Here is a 26,269-nt window from a genome sequence, read left to right on the forward strand (position 1 = left end):
TAAAAATCATCATCATCTTAAATTGTATTATCTGAGATTTCTGGAATACAGCACTTTCAGAATACTTTTTTTTTGTGACAATTCATTATAGAAAAAACATTTTCATCACTTAATGCAATTGGGAAAAGATGTGACTAAAAGTTTTTAGAGTATATCGAAAAATATCTTATGATCTTACAAAAGAGGGGCGAAAGATACCATAACTTTGCCAATTTATACAATAAAAGATAGACAAACAATCTGGATAGTAGCCATCAACATATATCTTAATACGATGGAACAACGATACATTTGATAACTTAACAATAGTTCTTAACATAGTCACAAAGTATAAAACCGTAACCTAAAACCTTTAACTGAAGAATATTTTAAATAATAATGTAGTCAGTAATTAATATTGAATATGTAATGCTATAAAATGATAATGCAAACAAGATCTAAATCCATATACAAAGGTGAGTTGTTTAACTTTAGATATAATTGACTATTTTAATGTCTTTATAAATTGTTTACCGTTAAAAGAAACACCAAAGACATGTATCTAACAAGGGGTGGATCCAGGATTTAAGGATAAGGGGAAGGGTTGAAAAGTTAAATTTGAAGTGAAATTATCGAAATATTCTTTATTAAACTGAGGACAACTCGTGCTTCACAAATTTTAGGGGTGGGTAGGCACACGCCTGAATTCGCCCCTCAGTGCTGATAAAAATAACCAACATTTCTGTATCCCTCGCTGTCAATATACATTTCTGTATTCATTAATGTTTTGGGGATATTTATAATCTTTTAAAATTACCCTGATCCTGGAAAACTATATGAACTTTATTTTACAACCAGATTAATCTAAAATTACACAATTTCATTATTCTGTACATATATGTAATCTATATAATAATGCCGACCTCTTTTATTTTCCAGTTATTCTTCATACTTTTACATCCCGTGATTTCTATTATTATTTGTTTGATTTGTTCATCATACTTCATTCGTTTATTATTGATTTATAACTATCTCAAACATTCATCAAAAGTAAAGTCTAAAATAAACAATTTACTGGGCAGGGGTTCGATAATTTGTACCTTCTTTTCGTTCTTTAGAGTTGAACTCCGAAGACCTCCAATGACCATATAAGCGATATGAACATAGATAAATATATTAAAAGAAAGCCGACTCGTGCGACTAGTTTTGTATAGGGCTGTTTAATTTCATTTATACTGCACTCGTTCTATTTGAGCAGTCAAAATACGTAGACCGTATATTTCTATGTCATATACAGTCACTGACCTGATATCACTTTTCCTCATGAATATTTAAATATATATTGCCGAAATTATAATTAATTATTCATACGACCTATTCAACCTGTTCTTGTTTCCAATGTAAACCACGACTCAAACTTATTTTTTTTGCAATTTTTAGAAGAAAACATATTTCACTTTATCATTATGTTTCATGCTTATTGCATATTAAGTTCAGTCTAAATCAAATTCGTTCTTCATCATTGATTGCGAGTTTCAACAGGTTAAATAAATGTACATTTCATTGTGTTGTATATTTTTCTGTCTGCATGATATGAGGCCCTTTCAGAAAAGGGGGAAGTTTCCAATTTTTACATTAACACATTAAACAACACTTGAAAATGTTTTTTTTTCTAGATTGCAGTATAAAGACAATAATAGTGCATTGACTTGACATATCAATGATATAAGGATTCGGCCCGAAACGGGGAAAATGCTCGGCACAGCCTCGCATTTCCCGTTTCTAAGCCTCATCCTTATATCGTTGATATGTCAAGTCAATGTACTATTATTGTCTATATAAAAGATTAAAAATATATGTTAATTATCGTTTTTACCTGTTTAAGATTTTCTTTTTGTGTGGATTAAATCAGTCAAATCAAAGGAGTTACCTTTGTTTCATTTTCAATGTTGATATTCTTTTCCTTTGAATAACACATCGCGTACTCTTTATGTGTTATCCATCCCTACACAGCTTCTCTTGCATACGTAATATTTCTGTACTAAAAATATGTAGTACTGGAAGTTTACATTTAATATTTAGTACTATTTCTTAAATTTTAAATTATTGTAATATTTAGGTACTTGTATTTTGCAGTACTTGATTTATACTAAATATTTTGGTACAAAAATTATACAATATTCCATATTTGAAAATCATAATTTTAAAATATTTGAAATAGAAAAACTTTCAAAATGCTGGAATTGTAACGGTAGTAACCAAAAATCTGTAGTACCTAAATTTCAAGTACAAATTAAGTACTGTAAAATACGGGGTCTTAAATTTTAAATTAATTTTAAAGTAACAAAATAGTACTGTATATTAAAAGTAAATTTCCAGTAGCTGCGTATGTATGGGGTTTAATTTAAGTTCACATACAGATTCAATATTCATTTGCATGTACATAGTTCATTATCACTGTTTCTTAGATTAATTTGGCAAAATTGAACCATACTGACTGCTAAAAGCGAATAATTATTCCACTGTTTCATTTCATTTATGATTGAACAAATAATAAAATTACTTTAAATTTTTTTTATTTCGTAGCTAGTGCTCCTTTAATTGTTGTGTCCATACTTGCTGAACTGTTTAGGGTTTGACCTCTTCAGAAATGAAAACGATTTACTGTCACTAATAGTTATCAAAGGTACCAGGATTATAATTTAGTACGCCAGACGCGCGTTTCGTCTTCATAAGACTCATCAGTGACGCTCAAATCAAAATGTTTATAAAGCCAAACAAGTACAAAGTTGAAGAGCATTGAAGATCCAAAATTCCAAAAAAGATGTGCCAAATACAGCTAAGATAATCTATACCTGGGGTAAGAAAATCCTTAGTTTTTCGAAAATTCAAAGTTTTGTAAACAGGAAATTTATAAAAATGACCACATTATTGATATTCATGTCAAAACAGCTTTTCTATACTTAAGATAGAAGAGAAAGATACCATATTGACATTCAAACTCCGAAAATAAACTGGCAACCCAATGGCTAAAAAGAAAAAGACCAGCAGACAATTATAGTACAATAAACACAACATAGAAAACTATAAATTGAGCAACACGAACCCAACAAAAAATCGAGGGTAAATTTTATCTAAAAAAAAAAAAAAGAATTTTATACAAATTTATTTATATTTTTTAACTTCTATCTTACTTCTAATAGGTGCTAGCAGAGACGATGCAGTGCGTTAGTGACCAAGTTCGTCGGATCGCTGTCGTTCCTTAAGATTGATAATGGCTTCAATTTCACAACTTTCAGAAGAAGAGAGAAATTTTACCCGATTTTTATTGCTGAACTTTAAGGTATCCCTAGAAGTTGCCAGGAGATTCTTTGATGGAGTATTTCCGCCAGCACACTTAGCTCAAGCTATTAACAGAAATGTATCTGTCATTATCAATTTAAACAAGTCGAAACGGATCAATGCTGTCCAATTGAATTTATTAAGGGGTGTCCCAGGAACGGTATGGATACCCTATCTCCCTCCGATGCCTGTTGGAACAAATGGTAAATACATATAAAAATAATAGAGCCTATAGTATTATAACTAACCATTTTGATATGAGCGGCACTGATGAGTCTTTTGTAGACGGAACGCACGTCTGGCGTATTAAATTATAGTTCTGGTATTTAATAACTATTTAAAACTTGTGTATTCAGTCTGTTTTCAGATACGCGCCAATTTTATCGAGGAACAAGTGAAATCAGCACCTGATCAATTCGTCACTTATAGAAGGTCAAATCAGATTCTTGTCAAATAGCCACACACAGAAAAGTCAAATTAAAAAAGTTTTTATGATATAAATAAAATATCTTTTAATATTAAATATTCATTTATTAATATTAAAAAATGACAGCATTTTATAATGATAAAAAATCGATTTATCAATATTTAATAACCATTTTGTAATATTAAAAAATCGTTTTTCTCTCTCACTTTTTTCGATGTGAAAATATAGCAGATAATCAATTGTCGTATTTTGAAGCCGTAGTTTCCCGATTGTCACTTACAGTAAACAACCAACAAAGAAGCATGGATATTGATCATGTGTTTAGCATAAGATAATAGTTTATTTCAATGACAAATCCATGCGTATTGCGACCACCGGATTTTTACGAGATGGGTCACGCTAAGGTCATGCATTTGCATACCGAAAATGTTTCGGCGACAATTAAAAAAAGTAAACTTCTTTAAAATATGGACAATTTAACGAATCTTCTACAGCAAAGATGTGTATGTAAATAAGTTTTACAATGGAAACTATCCATTTAGCTATATAAAGCATATGTATCATTATTTTTTTAAGTTGATATTTCATATGAATTTAAGAATAGAATGTGTCTAATAACTTTTTTATTGTGGGTTTAAAAGCGTTGGCCAAAGAACAATTTGTATAAAGCGTTTTAGCGCTTCATTTTTAAAATGTGCACATTATCAAAGCGTTTACAATCCCATATAATTATAATAAGAAGCTTTCACTTTGATTATGTACATGTTGATTCAATGCTTAAACATATGGCATTTTTTATAGAAAATCCACAGACTTTCCCCTTGTTCTCTCATATATGACAATTAGGTGCTTGATAATTAGAGGATTATTGCATGCAGTGCGTGCAATGATTTCCTTAATGAAGGTTTATAAATTAAGGTATTGGTTATACCAATTATAAATATGGACCAATTCAAGTACATCTTCTAGGGTGCACTTAAGTGACTCAGCACAAGATTCCTTGGAAATTAAATAAAAATGAGAATGGATATGGGGAATGTGTCAAAGAGACAACAACCCGACCAAATAAGAAAACAACAGCAGAAGGTCACCAACAGGTCTTCAATGTAGCGAGATATTCCCGTACCATAGATCAAGAAGTGATCTATGTTTCTACAAAAATCATACTTTTATTTACCACAAAATCCTCATTTTCTATTAAGGTTCATCATATCAAATGAACAAATATGGCCGTATTTTCACATCAAAAACTACTCTGTGTACAAATCCTGTAAAGTTTGGAAAGTTTTTAGGCCTGGCATTCACGAGATATATAAAAGGTGTAACAATTAATTAAGTTGGGGAACAACTTTGAGATGATCCCTCTCAGGTAACAACTGGTTTGAATTGTATTGAGTGTCATTGATTGGCATGGACAATCAGACTTGCAATTTTTTTTTTATTACATTCTGATTACATTGGAAAAAAATAAATGATAAATTTTATTGTTCTTATTTAATAAATATTTGACACGTTAAGATAGTTTGGTTTACTTTATAAAGCATGTTAATTGGTTTGCATACTTCAGTAAAAAATAAACTGTTACAGTATTGAAAAGTCATCATGTATAGCCGAAGAAGAGCCTTAGTAAAAGATTTTGTACATATATTCACAATTGAAGATGTACATATATATATATATATATATATATTTAAATATTTGAAAATAAGTATTGTTATACTTTTCTTTAATCCTGAATTATGATCTTATGGTAATATTGTGATTTTTGTCAACTTTAAATTGACAGGTAGGAAACCAAGTAAGGTTTGTTTTTATTGCAATTTCCAATCGAGTATAGCTGTAGGACAATGTATATGATAAAAGATTAATCAGACATGTGAAAATTTATCTAATTAGCACAAACTAAATTAAAAGTTGGACAAATATCTTGTTCAAGATAAGCAAATTTTTGTATTTTCTTAAACTGGACATGTAAAATGCAATGCTTTATAGGACTTGTATTTTGTTTACAATATGATTAAACAATTCTATTAAAATTTTACATAGTTTTTAACTGGTAACTTTATTTCATCCATATTTTAACTTCCATAAACTGCACCTTGAAATACATATAAAGTCTCGAAGAGGTCAGAAGACAAACAGCAAACTCTTTATAATGCCATATTCAATTGAAGTCAAAATAATTCAGAGATCAATGAATATAACGTGTAATGGGTCATAACCAGTGACACAATGTTCATGTATGAATGTAGTGAACTTTTGTGGTTTATTAAATAGATGAAGTTTGAAGTTACATTTTCTAATATATAAATGTATAAATCAGAATCCTTTCTAAAAGTGCTTTAGTTGTATCAAATGTTAATTCATTAATATCATTCAAAATGGTTTTTTTTAATTCATTGTAATCAGATGTAATCATGATAACTTTGCTAATGTAATCATTAATTTAATCAGACACTTTCAGAAATGATTTAATCATTAATTTAATTTAATCATACAAATGACAAAGCAATTGTAATTTTAACAATTACATTGAAAGTAATCGAACCCATCTCTGTGGACAATCTACTTGTCTATAGGTGAGTTAAAGGTAGGAACTGAGTGGACCGTATCAAATGCAACTCAGGTGTTTGTTTATTTTTACATCTTCTGCAGGAAGGGAAAAAAACCTGCCCATCAAAATTCAAAATCGATTTTATCCTTCTAATATGCAAAACATATCTAGTGGTTGGCAGGCCTTTAAACTTTCCAAACTGCGCAGGTAAGTCTGTAAACCGAGTAGTTGTTGAGGTAAAAATACGGCCATATTTGTTATGATGAACCTGAAGGTTTCACTAAAGTCAAAATATAGGACACTTCATAAACATCTGAACTTTGCCTGTATTTTTCAACCTATAATGAATAAAGTCATAAACAAAGGGAACATATGTTGATTTAAACATACTTAACATATACACACTGTGTAAATTTAAAAAAAAGTCCTATACTTTGACTTTAGTGGAACCTTTAACAATTTAGGTGTTTATCACTAGTACTGCGTTCTACGCATTAAGAAATTTAAATTCTATATAATTTTCAGATTAAACACTTTTTTGGAAGAAACATACCATATTCTTTAGAATTTAATATGCAATGTTTCTGGTGGGTTTTTTTTTTGCGAATATTCCCAGGTAAACACTCATCAGAGACTAACTTTAATATGTGGAATCCAGTTCTTTCACAGTACATTGATAGATTAGTGTATGTTTTATGTGTCTGTGTTTTTGTTGTATTTCTGTCACGTAGTGTTGTGGCGATATTTTTTTAATATTGTCATAAAGCGGGAGGTTTGGCATGCCATTAATCCAGGTGCAACTTCTATCATTTATTAACTTGAATGTCCTGTACCAAATCAGGAGTATTGCATTTATCATAAAGAGCTCGTTTATATGTGCGTTCGAATTCCTTGTTGTTATACTTCGGTGTTCCTGATGTTTCTTTGTTCACTCTTCTAGTTGATGTTTTCCCCTCGGGTTTATTTTGTAATCCGGATTTTTTTCTCTCGATCGATTTATGACTTTTAACACTGGTATGCTACTGTTGCCTTTATCTATAAAAGTTTTTTCTCTTATTTACATCACGTGCATATAGGTATACGCTGTTGCGGGTCTGTTAACAGACTACATTTTGAATCTGATCATCTTGATTAGCACTAAATTGTTTAATCTTTCATATACATATATATTAAAAAGACTTATTGTCGATGGCCACAAAAACAGTTAGAATTCTGACGATTGACATTTTTTTTAAAAGTATTTCAAGTTTTAACCAAATACCTGGGCTTTATTGATTTATGAGACCTTGACAATTTTTACAGTGACTGTAGGAATCGACTTTGTATGTCATTTTTTTTAATATAAGCAAATACTGGAAAGTTTGTAATGTTGCAGTTTTCAGCAAAATTTGGTTGCAGAATACGACCTACTGCTTCAATTTGGTTGTTTGTCTTTTTCATTTTTAGCAATGGCGTTTTCAGTTTATTTTCAATTTATGAGTTTGACTGCAACTCTGGTATCTTTCGTCCCTCTTTTGTAACTTCTTCAAAGTATAAAAAACATATAATTGTTCAATACTGTGTTATTTTGTAAAGATTGACAAACGTTTTGAAAATCACGCATCTGTGAAATGATTCAGACGAAATTGACCATTCTACTTTTCTTTCTTCTTTGTTTTGTTCCAGCTACCTCTTCGAAGGACTTTGATCTGACAATGATCATATGTCTCCTGCGTAATCTAGGAGGTCTTATAACACCCTCTAATGGATGGGACCAACTTCCACATCCGAATGATACGTTACCCGGAGCGGACTTGGCTACACTTAAGTGTTACAGAAATCAGATGGCCCATGCGACAGTTACTACTATGGATAATAATGAATTCACAGACAAATGGACTCGCGTTGAAAAGGTATGTTGTAAAAAAAAATCCAAATCCGAGTTTTGTTTTAAACTTTGTAAAGAAAAAAACGACCAGAAGACGGATATAAAAATAGGTCAAGCAACCAAAATTGTCACTCTTCTCCTTATAATTCAGCACTTAAAGGACAGGGTTTATTCATCATTGGCATTCTGAGTTACATGGTTTAAAGAGAGACATTGTAACCAGATAAAACGTATCAGGAATACAAGATTAAAAAAAAAATATTGTATTCAGGGATTAATCTCCGGATTGATCTACAGTCTATACTGTTGGAGATTGTACATTGTTGAAGATACACAATGTTACACGTTAGCGACACATATTATAGCTTCTAGATTTACTGGGGATCATTCTATTTCGATACGATATAGAGCTTGGCGACACATGTAAACATGACATTAAAGATTGGAAGTTTTCCTTATAAACACGACAACCTAAACATGCTAATGAAGAATAGTACAATATCTGAGTAAGCCTAATGTCTTGTGATATTTATACATACACTATAAAAAAGAAGATGTCGTATGATTGTCAAAGAGACAACTCTTCACAAGATACCAAATGGCACAGTATTAACAACTATTAGTCGCCGTACGGCCATCTTCGCTAGCCAAGGGTTACCATCCACTCCCGTTCTCTACACTCTTGGCGGATTGAGATAAAATTTCGGAGACACAAGATAAGGATTTTTATTGGTTGCAGTCAAAACTCGCTGCATGCAATCAAAAAACACCTATAATATGATCCCGTGTAAATGTAGAAAGTGTTTGAAAACAATTACCACGTGTTTATTGTGCAACAAGTTTATACATACTTAAACATACGACAATATTTAGTGACAACTTGAATGTTTTTAATCAGCTAATAGAGATTCCTGTGTATGTTTCATGCACAAATGCATGAGTGTTGACGTATATTTTCATTTCCGGCTTTACCAAGTGCGTAAAATCCAGATACTACCGTGTTTTTACCTCAAAATTGAAGAGTTTAAGTGCTACCATTGGTCAAGAATAATGTATTCGGAATGGGCGTGATTTTTTTCTTCCGATAGATTGACATGGTTTCGCCTTGGTTAATTAAATTTTTTGCCATCGCTTTCGCCAACACAATATATATTTTTCGCCACTTTATTATTTTTTCGCCCAGTAACATGATTAAATTTTTCGCCCTCTTTTCTCTTAAATAAGATGATTTTGACCAATTGTGTCTGATTAATCTCTCAAACTTTTTTTTAAGAGTCTACATTAAAGAATAAACACCAAACATTTTCTTAAAAACAACGGTAATTTTTTAACTTAAAAGGGAAAAAATATTCATTGTATGTTAAACAACTTTTCTAAATAAAGGGGCCACTATAATTTTAATAATAAAGAAGATATAAGTCCTGGAATAAAACAAAATTAATGGACATGTTTTGATGATATAATACCAGTATAGTTCGTTGTGAAAGTTTCTTTAAAGAAAAATACTAATGTGCCCTTTTGTACTTAGAAGTGTTTTTTTTTACAATAAAACAAAAGCTTTTATCACATGAAATTGATCCCTCATTTTATGTGTAGTCATTACATTGAATGGTTACTCTCATTCTAGGGGTTGTTCCAAACCTTTTGGATAGATTTCTTCAAAACGACAGTTTTCTTTCTTGACCATCTTAAATGAAAAAGTTGAGACGTAAAACTATGCTTGAAACACGTGTGTCACTCAAACGACTTTAAAGTCGTCTCCCTATTCAATTACCTATATTAAAGTCAAAGGATAATTAAAGTTTTAAAACGGAGATTTTTCTGCCCTGCGAAAATTTTTCGTCACAATAACAGCTTTCTTTTCTAAACTATCTTTAGGAGAGGAGACGTCAAAAGTTTGCTTCAAACACGTGCGTCGCAAAGCGGTAAATAAATTCTGTATGTGACATTTAGAGGAAGCCATTTAACCATAACATTTTGTCAAACAATTCAATCAACACCTTTTTTTATTAGTCCTTTGTTGTCGATAGCTATATAATGCAATCAGCTGATTATTGATTTTCTGTCCAAAACTTAATGAGGTCAAGGTGAATGCCGAGTATTGGCTGATCGGGTAAAGTCCGAGAAACTTGAAAAAAAAGTAAATAAACAAGATTGAAGAAAATAAATCGTTATATATATTTCTTTCGCCAAATGTTTTCGCAAATGACGAATTTTTATCGCCACAATTATTATTTTTTCGGAAATTCCGAAAATGGCAACCGCCAGCGGAAACCCTGGATGGCGCAACATTGTTATAACAAATGTTGGCTCAATCCGCCAAGGGTGAAGAGAGCGGGATTGGATCGTAACTCTTGGTTAGCGAAGATGCCGCACGGCCATTTACGTCTATTTAATAAAATGTTTAAATATAAGTTCCTTCAGAAATACGATCTGCATTAGTTACTTGTATACTCTTCTTTAGGCATTGACATCTTTAAATAAAGGTCAATTTCCCCTTGAGGTCACTGAAATCTTAAATTACGATCTTGATGGAGAACAAGCAAAAATATTAGCCATCGCAGAGATAGAGCAACTGAAAATAGAATACGAAAAGGAAAAAGAACAGATAGAAAGTGATTTCTCGTATTACAGAGAAGGAAATCTTCCGAAAAATATTGCAGGTAAGTTTACATTTTATCAAAACCACGAGTTTACAATATTATAATAGGATCGTGGAAAATCTGATACAGGATCGCAAAGACAATCTTCTCGAGAAGATTCATGCAAGATCAATGGTCGATACCCTTATCTTAGTCTATTAAATTATGAAGAAACCAAACTGCCTGTCAGAATGATACATATTTTACAGAATCTGAGTTTAAATATAACTTTCTTACAAAAAATAGAAAAAGATGTTGTTTCTCAACAGTTCAATGACATAGAAATGTATACAAGTACTTCCATATAAAAAAAGGTGTTGTGATATGATTGCCATTTGACAACTATTCTCCAAAGTTCAAAGGAAGTAGATGTAAGCGATTATAGGCAACTGTACAACCTTCGATAAAGAGAAAAACCAATACCGTATAGTTGGCTATAAAAGGCCACGACAAGAAAAATATGTTATAGTTTAATTGAGAAAACTAACGGCCTTATAAATAATAAAACAATCACAAAAAACAAATATGACAGAATAAGTTATCGGCAATCACTGATCTGCAGTTGGAATATGCCCATAAAATATTTAAAGCCGAGGGTTTTAAATGTTCATAGAACATGAACAAGTATTGTCTTACAAATTTAAAATATATTCACACTTTCGAAAAATAACTATCATGAGAATTCAATCTTAACTTTTTAACATTTTAAAACCAGATTTATATGCAGGTTGTAAATGCGATCGTTTGCACATTTTAGTTCCTCGCTTCCTATGAAATGTGCTTAAGTCAGCATGAAAATACAAAAGCAGAAATCCTGCATTAAATTCTTAACTAATTTCATTCTCATGTTATTGATACACAATTAAAGCATCCCGACACAAAAGGGTTAATAAAAGATGTAAAAAAGTGTTGATGTTAGTTATATGCATAGAGTGGTATTCTGCTTTTTCTGCTGTCACATGCTCTTGAATGCTCATCTTCTCTCAATTCTGAATCTATGTCGCTCTCTGTAGGTGCTTTGGTGTCTTCAGAAAGTTTCAACCAACACCAGATGTTTCGACCTTGTACCATTACACCCTCCGGTTGGCGGGTCAGTAGAGGTGACCTAACCTCTACTCATCAGCGCTTGGTTTTCTACCCTCTCTCTCTACCTGTTGTCATCAGCTCTGTGTACTTATCCTTCATTCGCTGGTATGCATTTTCACTTCTCTTCAAAAGGAATTGTAAGTTTTATTACAACTTCATCTTTGACGCCTACAATGCCTAGGTGTAGAGTTGTCTGTACGCATTCTGGAAACATAAGCTTCTTGCCAATGTCAGCCCTCATATTCCATTCCCTGTCTTTGTCCAAGATGAGGTGCTGTTTTGACTTTGTTGCAGGACCAGTATCTCCCTCTCTGACCTGCTTTGCCTCTTTTGTGAATGACGGTCTCTTTTTCAATCTTTCAATATCAAGGATCTCTGCAAGATGTCTCCGGCCCTTGTCGTGCCGCCATCGATATCTTCCCTGTGTCAGAGCAACCTTAGAGATTTTATTTTATTTAAAGTGCAACCTGATACAATATACATGAAATTACAATTACATTTCAATACATTAGCAATAGTATACCATATCAGCCAGCCTTTAGAGGCTTATGAAGCACTAACAACATTCATACAAGATTATAAACATACAAAGAATATATATGAACTCGATTATTCATTCTGAGATCTGAGATTGTTTTAAGTTTTTATAAAAATATTTCTCTCTTTTTTAGTGTTTGTTCTTTCACATCATTGCATAAGTGGTGGTTTTAATATGTTAATTGTGAAATTCTCATTTAAAATAGATCTGTAATATAAATATGTATAATTAGAAGACATTTTAAGCTGGAATTGCTTCCCTTAAAATCAAGAGCAAAACTAATTTAGATGATGAATTCAATTAAAGTATGCATAAAATTTTTCGGTATGTGTTCAGTACTAGCTGCTGTTTGCACAAATTGTTTCGAATATTAATATCAAATCAATTTCAGAATATATCATAAATGAAAGTGGATGTTTTTCATATGAAAGTGTATGTAACATATCAATATGAGTTGCTTCCCTTAGCCAAAGAGAAATGTTATTTTGATACATGTATATTGTCTTTTTTGTTTGTTTTTTTGTTTGTTATGTTGCATTTTTCTGTCATCATCTGTGTATAATGCTTAAAATCAAATTAGTGATATAGAAAAAAGCCCAGGAAATATCAAAATACAAAAGGTATAGATATCATATGCCAATCAACTTATATTATATAAATACAGTAATAATTTTCTTATAAATGCTGTTTACAATAATATGATACTTAAAATAGAAAAGATATAAATATAGCATGGCATTTCTACTAAGCTCGTATATTATAAATTAATAGATGTCATCATTATGGCTATTTCACTACCTTTAATGTTTGCACAACAAACACATTGTATATTGTAAAAATAAATATTATTTGCTATGTTTTTCAAAATTTCTTTTGGTTCTATACACTGTGCACCACACTATTTATATACTCGAGTCCTTATATGCTTCTCTTTTAGGTGCATGGGCAAGTTATTATTCTTCAAGATATACCTTTCCTGTTCTAAATATAATAATGAAATTTACTTAAGTGAGTTTGTTTCCATGTGTAGGGGAGATAATCAACACTAATTATCTCCCCTGTCCCAAGTACTATTGTTTAGACAAAAAGCAAAATAGTAAATTCTAATAATATTAAAAAAATCATACAATGAATCAAATGAATTATTTTACGGATATCACTATTACATTCTATCTGAGCACACACATACATATGTTTCTGAAGCTATCCTTCTAACTATGCTAATTGAGTTTTCTATTTAGTTACAAGCTCAAAACATGTATATTTAAAAAAAAAAAAAGCTAAATGTTGGTTTTCAAGTATTATCTCATCTAGTAAACATTTCAACTTGGAAAAGAATTTTTATCTTTTTAATGTAATATGAATTTATGTCTGTTAAATTTTTTATATATGTGTGCCTTTGTGCCTTTTTCACCACATAACTTGCAGCTTGGTTTTCCTATAATTCCCCACTGGTGTAAGTTTGACGGGGAAGGAAGTGTATCGTAGACTCACGTAAGCATGAATGAAATTCTGTATGGTTCCATCCTCCATAGCTATGCCCATGTGATCTTTCTTTCTGGCAAGTTCCATTTCATCCGTTCTCTTTGACGGCGGCTAAGCTATAATGCATTTGCCCTTCTTTGTTCTTCTTCTACTTATCTTATTTCTGACTGCACCATTATGTTCTTCTCTTTTTGGTGTTGCCTTTGACCTCTATTGGTAATGTGTCATTCCTAAGCATTGTCTACAAGTACTAATGTTATGTCTTTGTGATGAAAAATACTTTCTGCTTGATTTACTGCAGTTCTCTCTGACCATTTATTTGATACCTTTTATTCCTCCAAAGTTGATGTTAAAGGTAGCTGGAGTTGTGATGGTGTATTTTAAAGGCAAGCTATGGCTTTAAAACTGAGTGGTACTCCAAGCTATCTTCTGAGGTGACTGTTTTGTCTTTTTTTCTATGGCATTCGACTGTTGTTGCTGTCATTTTATTGATAATGAATAGCCATGTCAGTTTTGTTAACAACTCATGTTGGTATATCCATGCCATAAACTTCCCAGGTAATCCACTCTTATCTACCCTGTGAAGCCATTTTTCAACCTGTGTTTGCACTGTCTTCACATTGGTAGTGTCTTTAAGGGTATCATCAAACCATTTTTGCATGGCACTTTATAGGGTTATCTAATATTGTTGCTATTTCGTTCTCTTGTGTATTAAGCTGTAACTTCGTTGTTGTCTACCTCTTCCCGTGCTAACAGTATTCATCTTGCTTGAATATGGGATGACGTTGTTACTGTAAGGTCATCCATGAACCCTCTTGTTGGTGGTAGAAAAATCCCTGAATCTGTCTTTGGACCTCTTGTTTCTCTTTCTGTTGCGATCATGATGATATTCATTCTCATAATAAAAAGTGTCGGTGAGATGGTACAATCTGTACCTATTCCTTTCTTTAACTTCTTCTATGCTGTTGTCTTGTTATTTACAGTAAATCGCACCTGTTATCCAATAAAATACTTTTGGATTACCGTATCTTCTTGATGTGTGCTGGAATATGGTAATGACCCATTGCCATCTCTATCGCTTTGTGTGGTACTGATCCATATGCGTTTGCCAGGTCTAACCATACTACTGCCATATTCTTCTTTCCTGTCTTCGCCATGTGTTTAGGTTGGCTAAGAACACTAGTATGTGCTACACATCCTGAAAAACCTGCAATGCCTCCTTTTTGCATTGATGTATCGATGTAGCTATTCTCTACCATACATTTCGTCATCCTGTTCGCCAATACAGAGAAGTAGATTTTTTCCTGTACGTGATATTTTCATTCGTGAGATTGTCCTTAACTTTGAAAAGTCTTTTGAATCTTTTCCCCATGGTATCAAAAACAACCTTCTGCCCTCTGTCAGCTTTCATGAATGGTTTCTTTTTTCCATAGTGTTCGGAATAGCTGCCATAGTTTTCCAAGTATCTTTCAGCATTTCTTATAAATTTGTATGGTACACTACTATACCCATGTACTGATCTTGTTCTTGCCTTCTTTACCACCTCAAAATCTTCCTTCCATGTTGGTTCCTTTGTTTCAATTCTATCGTCGGTTGTTTTTCTTTGGAAATATTCTAATGTTGTCTCTCTTTTTTGTCTGAGGATGTTTTATGCAGATACTAGTACTTTTCTATTTCTTCCTTACTACAATTAGTCCGGCGGCTTCAAGCATATTTCAGATGAATTGTGCACATCCTGTTACAAGCATGAAATTTGGCATAGGCCTTCCTCATCTATTACTCTTTTATTTCAGATAGGGAGGCATTTGAAAAAAATATCTCACTTCCGGTAAAATCCAAAATGGCGGACGTCATACTTAAATCAGCCCAATATCGAAGGCTAGCGTGTAAAAATGTGTTATTATCATGCTGCTATCATAATATTTGGTACAGACCTTTGTTTTTTAATACTTTTGGATAAATTAAATAGATAAAATGTCTTCAGAAACCCAACTTCCGGTTAAAATCCAATATGGCTGACATTTTACTTAAATAAGCTTATTTTTAGGGAGGGTAGTTGAAATGTGTTTTAACGTATTGCTACTAGCATTACATTGTGTTTGAACCTTTCTTTGGTGTTTCTGGTGGGTACAATGCATAGGACATATGTCTTAAAAACCCTTTCTTCCGGTTATATCCAAAATGGCAGACATAGAAATATCCATTTTTTATTCAAATTTTCATTTTTTTCAAAATGTAAAGAAAATGATTTCATTTTGTGCTGGTCATTCAACTTTTAGCTTAAAGTTATCCTCAAAACCACTTATTCTAGCATGTTGTAAATATTTAGATATAACGTTGACACTTAAAATATGACGTAAATTTCAAAGATGAGTCCTCAATCTATTTCTTCGATGTAGAGTTTTGGATAGATTGATTAAGAAAAAAATCACTATAGTACTAAAAATTATTTTAAATTATTACTTTTTGGCCAAGAATACATGTTTATTCACAGTCACCATGACATGCACACATCGCAGTGCACGGGATACCCGATTTTCCACACTAAAAATGACCGCGGTATCCTTTCTTCCATCCACAATGTATAAGCTTTTGACAAAATGATGAGGCCTCAAAAAGAGTTTTTCAAAAGTCATCCTCTTTGTCCCTGCCGGGAGTGAGTAGCATACGAGCCAATCCCAAGCTCGTCTTCCTTAACACTTACCTAAGTATATTGCATGATTTACATGCTGGAAAAGACTAGACCAAGTTGAGGGAATAGCCTCAAAAAGCCGTCCCTGTTGCCAAAATAGTTATTTTCTTGCTTCGTTAACAATGTTATACCCATCTGTTAAGTTTGTGCGATCTTACAGTAAAACCCCGGTGATTTAGTCTGATTAATCATCATTCTTTTTGTTAAAGTCACATCTTCAAATGCAATCAATGTCTCCAACAAAGTCTTTTGCCCCCTTTCAAGCAAAGGGAGAACCATATCACAACAGGTAAAGACATGGATAACAATAAGTGTTTCAGATCACTCAGATCACTCATTGCCTAGTGCATTTGAAAGGCCATTGATAGATATTAACCCAAAGTCTTTTGCCCTCCCAAACACAATCCATAGTTCTTCTACCCCTATGTCACGGAATAGCGAAACAGTAGTGACAGCATCATCATTAACGACTGTTCGAATCATGACTCGTTTAAGTGCGTGTTTCACTGCATCAGACACAGGCACCATGATTTTAGTGTCTGCCTCTAAATGTGAACTTGTTGCTGAACTTGAAATACATTACGTGGTGGATAAGATAGAATATCCTGACCATTTGTTGCTATAACTACCATACGCATCCAAGACTTCATCCACTCGTATTTCAGTTTCAAGGTATTTTATTTAGGTTAGGACATAATACCCAATCAGCATACTCAGTAGGCCGCAATTCACAATCGGAGAGCTGATTTCCAACATTTACAAAGACTGTGGTATTGTTTCTCACATCCATAAATTCTGCAAAAACACAAATTTTCTTGCCTTGTTAACCTAGTCTGGTTTTTTTTATCTTCCAACAAAACCACGTATCGTTTTCAATGACATTAAACATCAAATCCATATGGTGATGTTGGCTGGTCAATCATCATTCTAAATGCTATAGTCACATCTTCAAACTCCATTAATGTCACCAACGCAGTTCCTTTTCCAGCAAACGTGTTATCTTTTAGTGCCTAGTGCATTTGAAAGGTCATTGATTGATATATATCTTATACTTTTCCCCTTCCAAATGCAAACCAAAGTTTGTCTGCCCCAATGTCACGGAATAGCGAAACAGCAATGACATTAGTATCGACTGTTTGAGTCATGACTCAGTTAAGTCTATGTTTCACTGCATCAGACACATCTATCTTGATTGTAGTGTCAGTCTCTTCGTGTAAACATGGTGCTAAACTTGAAACATCATCAAGTGGTGGATAACACTGAACATCCTGAGCATTTGTTGCTTCAACTACCTTGTACTCAAAATTGTATTGAGCAAGCTTCTGTGAATGAAAACTTAAAAGTTCTTTCTTACTGTCGTCAGCTCTCAGACAACTTTCCCAATTTTGAGGATGTTTTTAATCCTGGGTTCGTCTGTGTATTCCCTTTCCCCTAAATGTTGCCCTTGCTTCTTTTAGCAGCTTTCAAACTACCAGTACTAGTATTGTCTATGTTCACATCCAACACTACATCCACTGTTGTTACAGTTTCAAGGTGTTTCCTAACGAGTAAGATGATTGGGTATTATGTCCTTACCTTAATAAAATACCTTGAGACTGTTACAAGAGTGGATGAAGTCTTTGATGAGTATGGTAGTTGTAGCAACAAATGCTCAGAATATTCTATCTTATTCACCACGTGATGTATTTTAAGTGTAGCACCATGTTCACATAAAGAGACTGACCCTTAAATCTTGGTGCATGTGTCTGATGCAGTGAAACACGCACTTTAACAAGTCATGATTAACAGTCACTGATGATGCTGTCAATAATTTTTCGCTATTCCGTGACATAGGGGCAGACGAACTATGGATTGTATTTGGGGAGGCAAAAATCTTTGGACTAATATCTATCAATGGCCTTTCAAATGCAGTAGGCAATGAGTGATCACACACTTTTATTTCTAACCCATACCTTATGACGGGTTGTGATACTGTTCTCTCTTTGCTTGAAAAGGAAGAAAAGACTGCGTGGGAGACATTGATGGTATTTGAAGATGTGACTTTAACATAAAGAATGATGATTGATCAGCCTAAATCGCCGGGGTTGTACTGAAAGATCGCACTAACTTATTAGATCTAACATGATTAACGAAGCAAGAAAGTCAACTTTTGCACGAAAGTGAAAACTCATTTTAAGTGAGGCTATTCCCACGACTTGCTCTAGTCTTTACAAGCATGTAAAACGTGTAATATACTAATACAGGTGTTTAGTGAGACGAGCTTTGGATTGACTCTTATGCTATCTAGTCTTGTCACTAATGGATTGCGAAGGGACAAAAAGGGTCCCTTTTAAAAAAAACTCTTTCTGAGACCTCATAATTTTTTCAGAAGCCTGTACATTATGGATGTAAGAAAAGATACCGCGGTTATTTTTCATGTGTAAAATCGGGTCTCCCGTGCACTGCCTTGTGTGTATGTGGTGGTGACTGTGAATAAACATGTTTTCTTGGACAAATAGTAGTAATTTTAAATATTTTTTAGTACTATAGTGATTTTATTTTGTTTAAATCAATCTATCCAAAACTCTACGTCGAAGAAATAGATTGAGGACTCATCTTTGAAATTTATGTCATATTTTTACCGGAAGTGTCAGCTTTATATCTTAGCATTTACAACATGCTAGAATAAGTGGTTTTGGGGATAACTTAAAGCCAAAAGTTTTATGACCAGCACAAAATAAAATCATTTTCTTTACATTTTGAAAAAAGTTGAAAATTTGAATAAAAAAATTATATTTCTCTGTCCGCCATTTTCGATACTTCCGGGAGTCAGGGTTTTAAAGACATATGTCTTATACATTGTCTCCATCAGAAGCACAAAAGAAAGGTTCATGCACAATGTAATTATAGTAGCAATACGTTAAAACACATTTCAATTACCCTCTCTAAAAATAAGCTTATTTAAGTACAATGTCCGCCATATTGGATTTTAACCGGAAGTGGGGTTTCTGAAGACATATTATCTATTTAATTTATCAAAAAGTAGTAAAACACAAAGGTCTGTACCAAATATTATGATAGTAGCATGATAATAGGACATTTTTACACGCTGGCCTTCGATATTGGGCTGGTTTAAGTATGACGTCCGCCATTTTGAATTTTACCGGAAGTGAGACATTTTTTTCAAATGCCTCCCTATCTGAAATAAGAGAGTAATAGTTGAGGAAGGTCTATGCCAAATTTCATGCTTGTAACAGGATGTGCACAATTTTTCACAAAGCCGCCGGACTAAATGCAGATGCCATGTTCTTTCTCAACCCAACAGTGTTTTGTGCAGTTGTTTGTATTCTTGATAAAGTTCGATTTATTTATCGCTTTCTTTTTATTACTATTCTTGAGTTGTTCGGCCGAATCTCGGTCTATTTCTGTAATTTATTCTTACATACTTTTGATTTTTTAACCCTGTATGCGTACATTGCCTATGTAAATTTTAAAATTGTTTGTATGCACATTGAACGACAAATTTATATGACGTATATAATTTTTCTGACGTCGGACACTCAAGTAGATCCATGTGTTCGTGGATAGGTTTTTGTGTCCTGTTAAATTGTTCCTTTTAAAAGTTTTGGATTCTCATAAATTCTATGTATAACTTTTGGACTAGTTTGATTTCTGTAATTTATTCTTACATACTTTTGATTTTTTAACCCTGTCTGCGCTCATTGCCTATGTAAAATTTAAAATTGTTTATAATCCAGGTACTTTTGATAACTATTGTATGCACATTAAACGACTTTATGTGACGTATATAATTTTTCTGACGTCAGACACTGAAATCAATCCATGTGTTCGTAGATAGTAGATGTTGTTGTGTCCTGTTAAATTGTTATACGATGATGACTGATGTTCCCATATTTTGACTATTTTATTGATTGTGACTGTTTATTTAACGCATCATGTAAATGTAACGGAATTTGATGAGACTGTTATTAAAGTGAGAGGGTTAGCGCTATAGAACCAGGTTTATTCCACCATTTTCTACATTTGAAAATGCCTGTACCAAGTCAGGAATATGACAGTTCTTGTCCATTCGTTTTTGATGCGTTTTGTTTTTTGATTTTGCCATGTGATTATGGACTTTCCAAATTGATTTTCCTCTGAGTTCAGTATTTTTGTGAATTTACTTTTTTCTTGTTGTTCTCAACTACTCTCTAAAACTGTCTGTCCATACTTGTGCTATGGTTTATATCATGGCTATGGTTCTCTTGCGTCTCACCAGATAAATATTTGCGCTACTCTGAAACAATTCTTCGACTGCATTCAGACCTTGACTGATGACTCTTTAAGCATCTTTGGTTCTTGCATATCTTTCCGCAATGGCGTTTAGCTTATGCTTTCTCTCCTGTCAAAGTTGTTTGCTTCATCAGTGAAGTTGTCCGTTCTCGTTTCCAAGTCGTTGCCGTTTGATCTATTTAGTTGAGCCTCTCATCCCTCAAGGAAACCAAGTGTGGCCATACAAGTCTTTAGTTATCTATTTTGGTGTTGTGTGTACTGTATTTGTCTCTAACTCTTTTCCTTTGCCATGATTTTGTCGGAGGATGAAGTGTTTCTCGTTTCTTGTTTTTTTTTATATAGATTAGACCGCTTGTTTTCAGTTTGAATTGATTTACACTGTAGTCATTTTGGGGCACTTCATAGCTTCCTGCTCGGTACGATCCAAGTCTTCGTGTTAAAGGCCTTACTTTGACCTATAATTGTTTATTCTTTTACATTGTGACTTGGATGGAGACATATCTTCTTATTTATATTATGAGCTTGAACATACCTTTCTGTATCATTCGGCTCTCTTATGTGCCATTTGTAATTACCATATTATGAAGCTTTACGTGGTGTTTTCATTTTTTTCTTTACAGATGCGAATGCTAATTTGGTTAAAACATGGATAACAGATGACGAAATATTTTATGAGACGAAGGGGACCAGACTTGTTTATGATAAAGTAAAGGATTGTAATTGTATTTTGGTGACATCTAATTCAGGATTAGGAAAGACAGCAACCATCCGACATATCGCAATAAAACTTAAAATGGAGGGATTTGAAATTGTTCCAGTAGAGTCCCCAGATGATATAATCAAATACAAAACAAATAAGAAACAAGTGTTTCTTATTGATGATGTTCTTGGTAAATATGATTTAAGTCCGACTCTCTTGGGAAAATGGGAAAGAATAGACGAGAAGCTCCAAAGCTGCTTGAAGAAAAAATTAGGTTCAAGCAAATTATTGTGTACAGAGAGATTACAAATAACACTCAGTAAAAGATTTAAAAATGCATCAACAATTTTAAACAGCGTTGTCATTCATCTAGATCACGGGTCTAATGGTCTATCAAAAAGGGAAAAACGGAACATATTAAAGAAACACCTGAGAAAAAGTAACTTAGAAATTAGCAGAGAAGAGATTGATATAATGTGTAAAAATAAATATGCATTTCCTCTCCTTTGTAAATTAGTTTCAAATTCTAACGAAAGATTCAGAAAAAGAATTGCATTCTTTAGGCAACCATTATCACTGTTAAGTGAGGAACTTGATAAAATTAGTTATGAAAATAAGAAGCTATATTGCATTTTGGTTATATGCATGTTGTTTAATGGTTCGTTAAGTAACAATATATTTGACATATATTCACATGAATTTGATGAGAAAATAAACAGAATAATGCAAACATGCGGACTCCGAAGACACATGTTTAAAAAAGAACTTGAGGATAGCGCTTGGTCTGCTGTAGGATCTTATTTTACCAAGGACAGTCAAAGTTTCCGGTTTATTCACGATGCTCTAGAAGAAACTGTCGGTTGCCATTTCTATACGTTTGATCCCAAGGTTATTTTATCAGAATGTGATATCTCGTTTATTACAGATCGGATTAGAGTTCGTTCTAATGAAAGCAGTCCTGAAATTGTTGATGAAAATATTGTGCTTATTATGGAAGATGAATTAAATGAAAACTATCTTGAACCGTTATTTAATAGGTTGTGTGATGAATTATCAAATGGGAGATTTTCTAGTTTGTTGATGAGCGACCTTTTAAAAAATAGAAACTTCGTGCGTTTATTTGGAACCACTTTTGATAATAAACATTCCACAATGAAATCAAAACTTACTTTTTTACTTAGGAATAGTTCCGAGGGGAAACAAAGAAGTCAATATCTTAATAATAAATTCTTCCATATTTTATTAAATGGAGAATTCAAAGATAAAACAGATGCCATTAGTCGAGTTAAATGGGCAACCTATGGAAGACGAACGCTTATTTATTGGACTGTATCCGTCGGTCGCCTTGAATTTTTTCTGTATGCATGGAACAAGATGACAAAATTAGAGCGTAAATGGATTCTGGGTAGAGATTTTATTAACCAATATTTAGTAAAGTCTCTTTTCCCTCTTGCTGTTCTGGGTGGTAGCTTAGATATTGTTAAAGAATTAATTCGTTCTGGTGCAGATGTTAACTGCTTTTCCGAATTTGGGGAAACCCCTGTATATATAGCAGTCAAATCAGGTCGTTGCAAAATGGTACGCTTATTATTAGAAAATGGGGCACAAGTAAATTTAAGAAGATGGTTTACAATGAAAATACCAATTTTGGTAGCCTCAAATAAAAAATTAACTAATTTGATCCTGGAATATGACTTGAACCAGACAGAGCTTCATAAAGCAGTCAGATGTGACGACTTAGAAAGTTTGAGATCAAAACTTGGATCGGAGGATGTCGATTCTAAAACAAAGAGCGGGTGGACAGTCCTTCATTACGCCGTATTATTAAATAATTTACGAGCTGTACAGGTTTTGTTCCATGAAGAATTGACCCAAAATGATAATTCATGTTTTGACTTTGAGCAAGTTCACCAAGTAAAAGTAAGCATAGCTGACAATAACGGACTTACTGCTGTCCATCTAGCAGTGATAAACAATAATATCGATATATTATCTGTTCTACTACGTAATAAAGCTGAGGTAAAAATTCGTGATGATTTCGATAGAACACCTTTACATTACATATCGAGTGAAAGTACAACAAAAGTATTGCTAACGCATAGCTCTTGGCGACAGTGTTCACTTGAGAATAATCGATTCCCAGAGAATGGAAGACAATATAATAAAACACCGATATTAGCTTTCAGGACCACGTGTTTTAATATCGCTATACATACTGCTTTGAGGGATGTTTGTCGTGACTTTGTAAACATGCCAGACAAAGAGGGTAACACACCCTTACACTCTCTTATAAAGAGAAGAATTTTAAAAGAGGAAAGCCATAGATGTATAGAAACATTGCTAGAGAATGGGGCTAACCCTTATTTATGTAATGACTATGGCGTTTCAGCCAATGGATTAATTCAAAGCAGTTTTGATACAGTTGAATATATAAGCGATAGAAAATTCATCGAGAAGTATTATATAGTAAATGCATTAGTCATGTTCTTCCTAATGGGACTGTCTTTGGGCGTAGCAATATACATGTTTCTTTCCTCATTTATTGTAAAGGAATTTACAAATGAATGTTTTATCGTTGGACAAGTAGCAGAATCTTATAATATAAAATTAGTACAGCTGTCGAGAGGCATATATGTCATTTTAATTACTATACCTTTTTTGTTAGCATTGTCATTTATGAGGTTTTCAGTTTTCTTTTGGCGTGTGGTTTTGATTTTTGAATTAATAGTATGTGGTTCTTTCATAATATTTGGTATATTTGTATACATTCCGTTTGAGTACGATCTTCTGTATAACTCGATTCTCGTTGTATTGCTATGTAAGTTGATAATGCACTCTGCTATAGTAGATAATCTTAAAACGTTCCTCACGGTACTTTCACTCTGCATTAGTATTTTAGCCATACGTTTTTGTTTCCAATACGGGTCAAATATTTTTACCAGGCACGATTTAAATACACTTGAAATAACAGCTTTAAATTGTACAGAACTCACTAGTAGTTTTGCAAATATCTCATGTACAGGTTTAGCCAATACTATAACTTACAAAAAATATTTAGATTTTTCGATACAGTGTCGTACTGACACAAATATCACAAATTATAGTGGTACACTTGCAGTGGAATCGGGATTTATAGACTTGTCAGGCATAGGCCTCATGTCTTTATTTTGTATGAATTTTTGGTTAAATGCAGTTTGTTACTTTTGTTTGGTACACTGTTTATTAATTTATAAATTTCGTAAAAATTCCTTTTTATGTAAGCAAACATATAGTTTCTTTTTCAATTTGGCAATTTTTATCTATTGGTATTTAATCATAATCGCGTTCCTGTATTGGATCAACTGACATAGTCAATTTCACAACAAAAGGAAACTATAAGTTATCAAATTAAAGGCCAATTGACACTCCACTACACAAGTCAAAATAGCAAAACAGAAGAGACTTTTAAGAGTTTTATGCTTTATTTCTATTTTTTATTTCAATTTCACTGCAAATTTTGAGATGTACTCGAAAAAGACGTTAACAAGGTCACGACACCGGAATGTGTGTGATGGTTAATGATTGATCGAATATCACGGAATTTTTTCATTCATGAATTAATTCAAGAAAACATTTAGATTTAAGTCAAAACAGTTTTGAGAAAGAAAAAACAACATGTATGTAACTTGATGTCCTTCATTCTGTTATTAATTTTTGAAATGTATTTGGAAAATAGCATTTTAAATAACATTCGAATACATTTTTTGTTATTTTAATTAGCATAGTGTTTTCTTTTTATATAACGATTAAGACTATAACAAAAATTTGACTGGCGTTGACATATTTGCTTGTTTATATAGAGATTAAGATTATAAAACAAAATTGACTGCTGTTGATATATTTGCTTGTTTTATAGAGATTGAGATAATGACACAATTGCGACTTCTGTTGACATATTTGCTTTGTTTTCGTGGTGATTAAGATAGACATACTATGTTGACTGCTTTTATCATACTGGTTGATATGTTTCCGTTTTTTCATGGGGATTAAGTTTGTAACACAATTTTGACTGTCCCTTTGGTATCTTTCGTTCCTCTTTTGTGCCTTTTTTGATATCTTTTCTGTTTGGACTGTTCACTTATCGTACATGTTGTCATGCAAAAAATAAAATCACAAAAGTACTGAACTCAGCGGAAAATCAAATCGGAAAGTCCATAATCACATGGCAAATTCAAATTACAAAACACAAAAAAAAAACGAACGGACAAGAACTGTCATATTTTTGACTGGGTACAGACATTTTCAAAATGTAGAAAATGGTCGATTAAACCTTGTTTTATAGCGCTAAACCTCTTACTTTGTTGACAGTCTCATCAATTTCCGTTCTGATTACAATGATGCGTAAACTAAACAGACATAATAAATAAAACAGTCAAAATATGGTAAATATACAGCAGTCATCATCGTGTAACAATTCTAAAAGGAACAATTTAACAGAACACAAAAACATCTTTCTACAAACACATTCATAGATTCGCGTGTCTGACGTCAGAAAATTTTATACGTCACAAATTGTTTTGTCGTTCAATGTTTATAGAAACAATTTTAAAATTTCACATGGGCAATGTTAGCTATCGTGTGCACCTGTCAGACAAGTGAAAGGTTTAATTAATCATTTTCTCCAAAAGAAAAGGCCTCTAACAAGT

The 26,269-nt window shown here is 32.8% G+C and overlaps 1 protein-coding gene across 1 annotated transcript; it reads left to right on the forward strand.

Annotated features, from left to right (window-relative positions):
* The first annotated feature begins 3,253 nt into the window (after nucleotides 1-3,253).
* Nucleotides 3,254-25,491, forward strand: LOC134710434 (uncharacterized). Its single transcript, XM_063570793.1, has 5 exons — nucleotides 3,254-3,524; nucleotides 7,968-8,194; nucleotides 10,634-10,832; nucleotides 21,505-24,050; nucleotides 25,480-25,491. The coding sequence occupies exons 1-5, from the start codon at nucleotides 3,254-3,256 to the stop codon at nucleotides 25,489-25,491; spliced, it is 3,255 nt and encodes a 1,084-aa protein (XP_063426863.1).
* Nucleotides 25,492-26,269: the final 778 nt, after the last annotated feature.

This window comes from Mytilus trossulus, chromosome 3 (assembly GCF_036588685.1).
Source record: "Mytilus trossulus isolate FHL-02 chromosome 3, PNRI_Mtr1.1.1.hap1, whole genome shotgun sequence".
NCBI classification, from domain to species: domain Eukaryota; kingdom Metazoa; phylum Mollusca; class Bivalvia; order Mytilida; family Mytilidae; genus Mytilus; species Mytilus trossulus.

Bases quoted from the DNA above. Each gene is read 5' to 3' on its own strand.
- LOC134710434 (XM_063570793.1), top strand. From the start codon at position 3,254: ATGGCTTCAATTTCACAACTTTCAGAAGAAGAGAGAAATTTTACCCGA. The intron at 3,525-7,967 runs GTAAATACATAT...GTTTTGTTCCAG, and splicing joins GATGCCTGTTGGAACAAATG to CTACCTCTTCGAAGGACTTT. The intron at 10,833-21,504 runs GTAAGTTTACAT...TTTTCTTTACAG, and splicing joins TCTTCCGAAAAATATTGCAG to ATGCGAATGCTAATTTGGTT.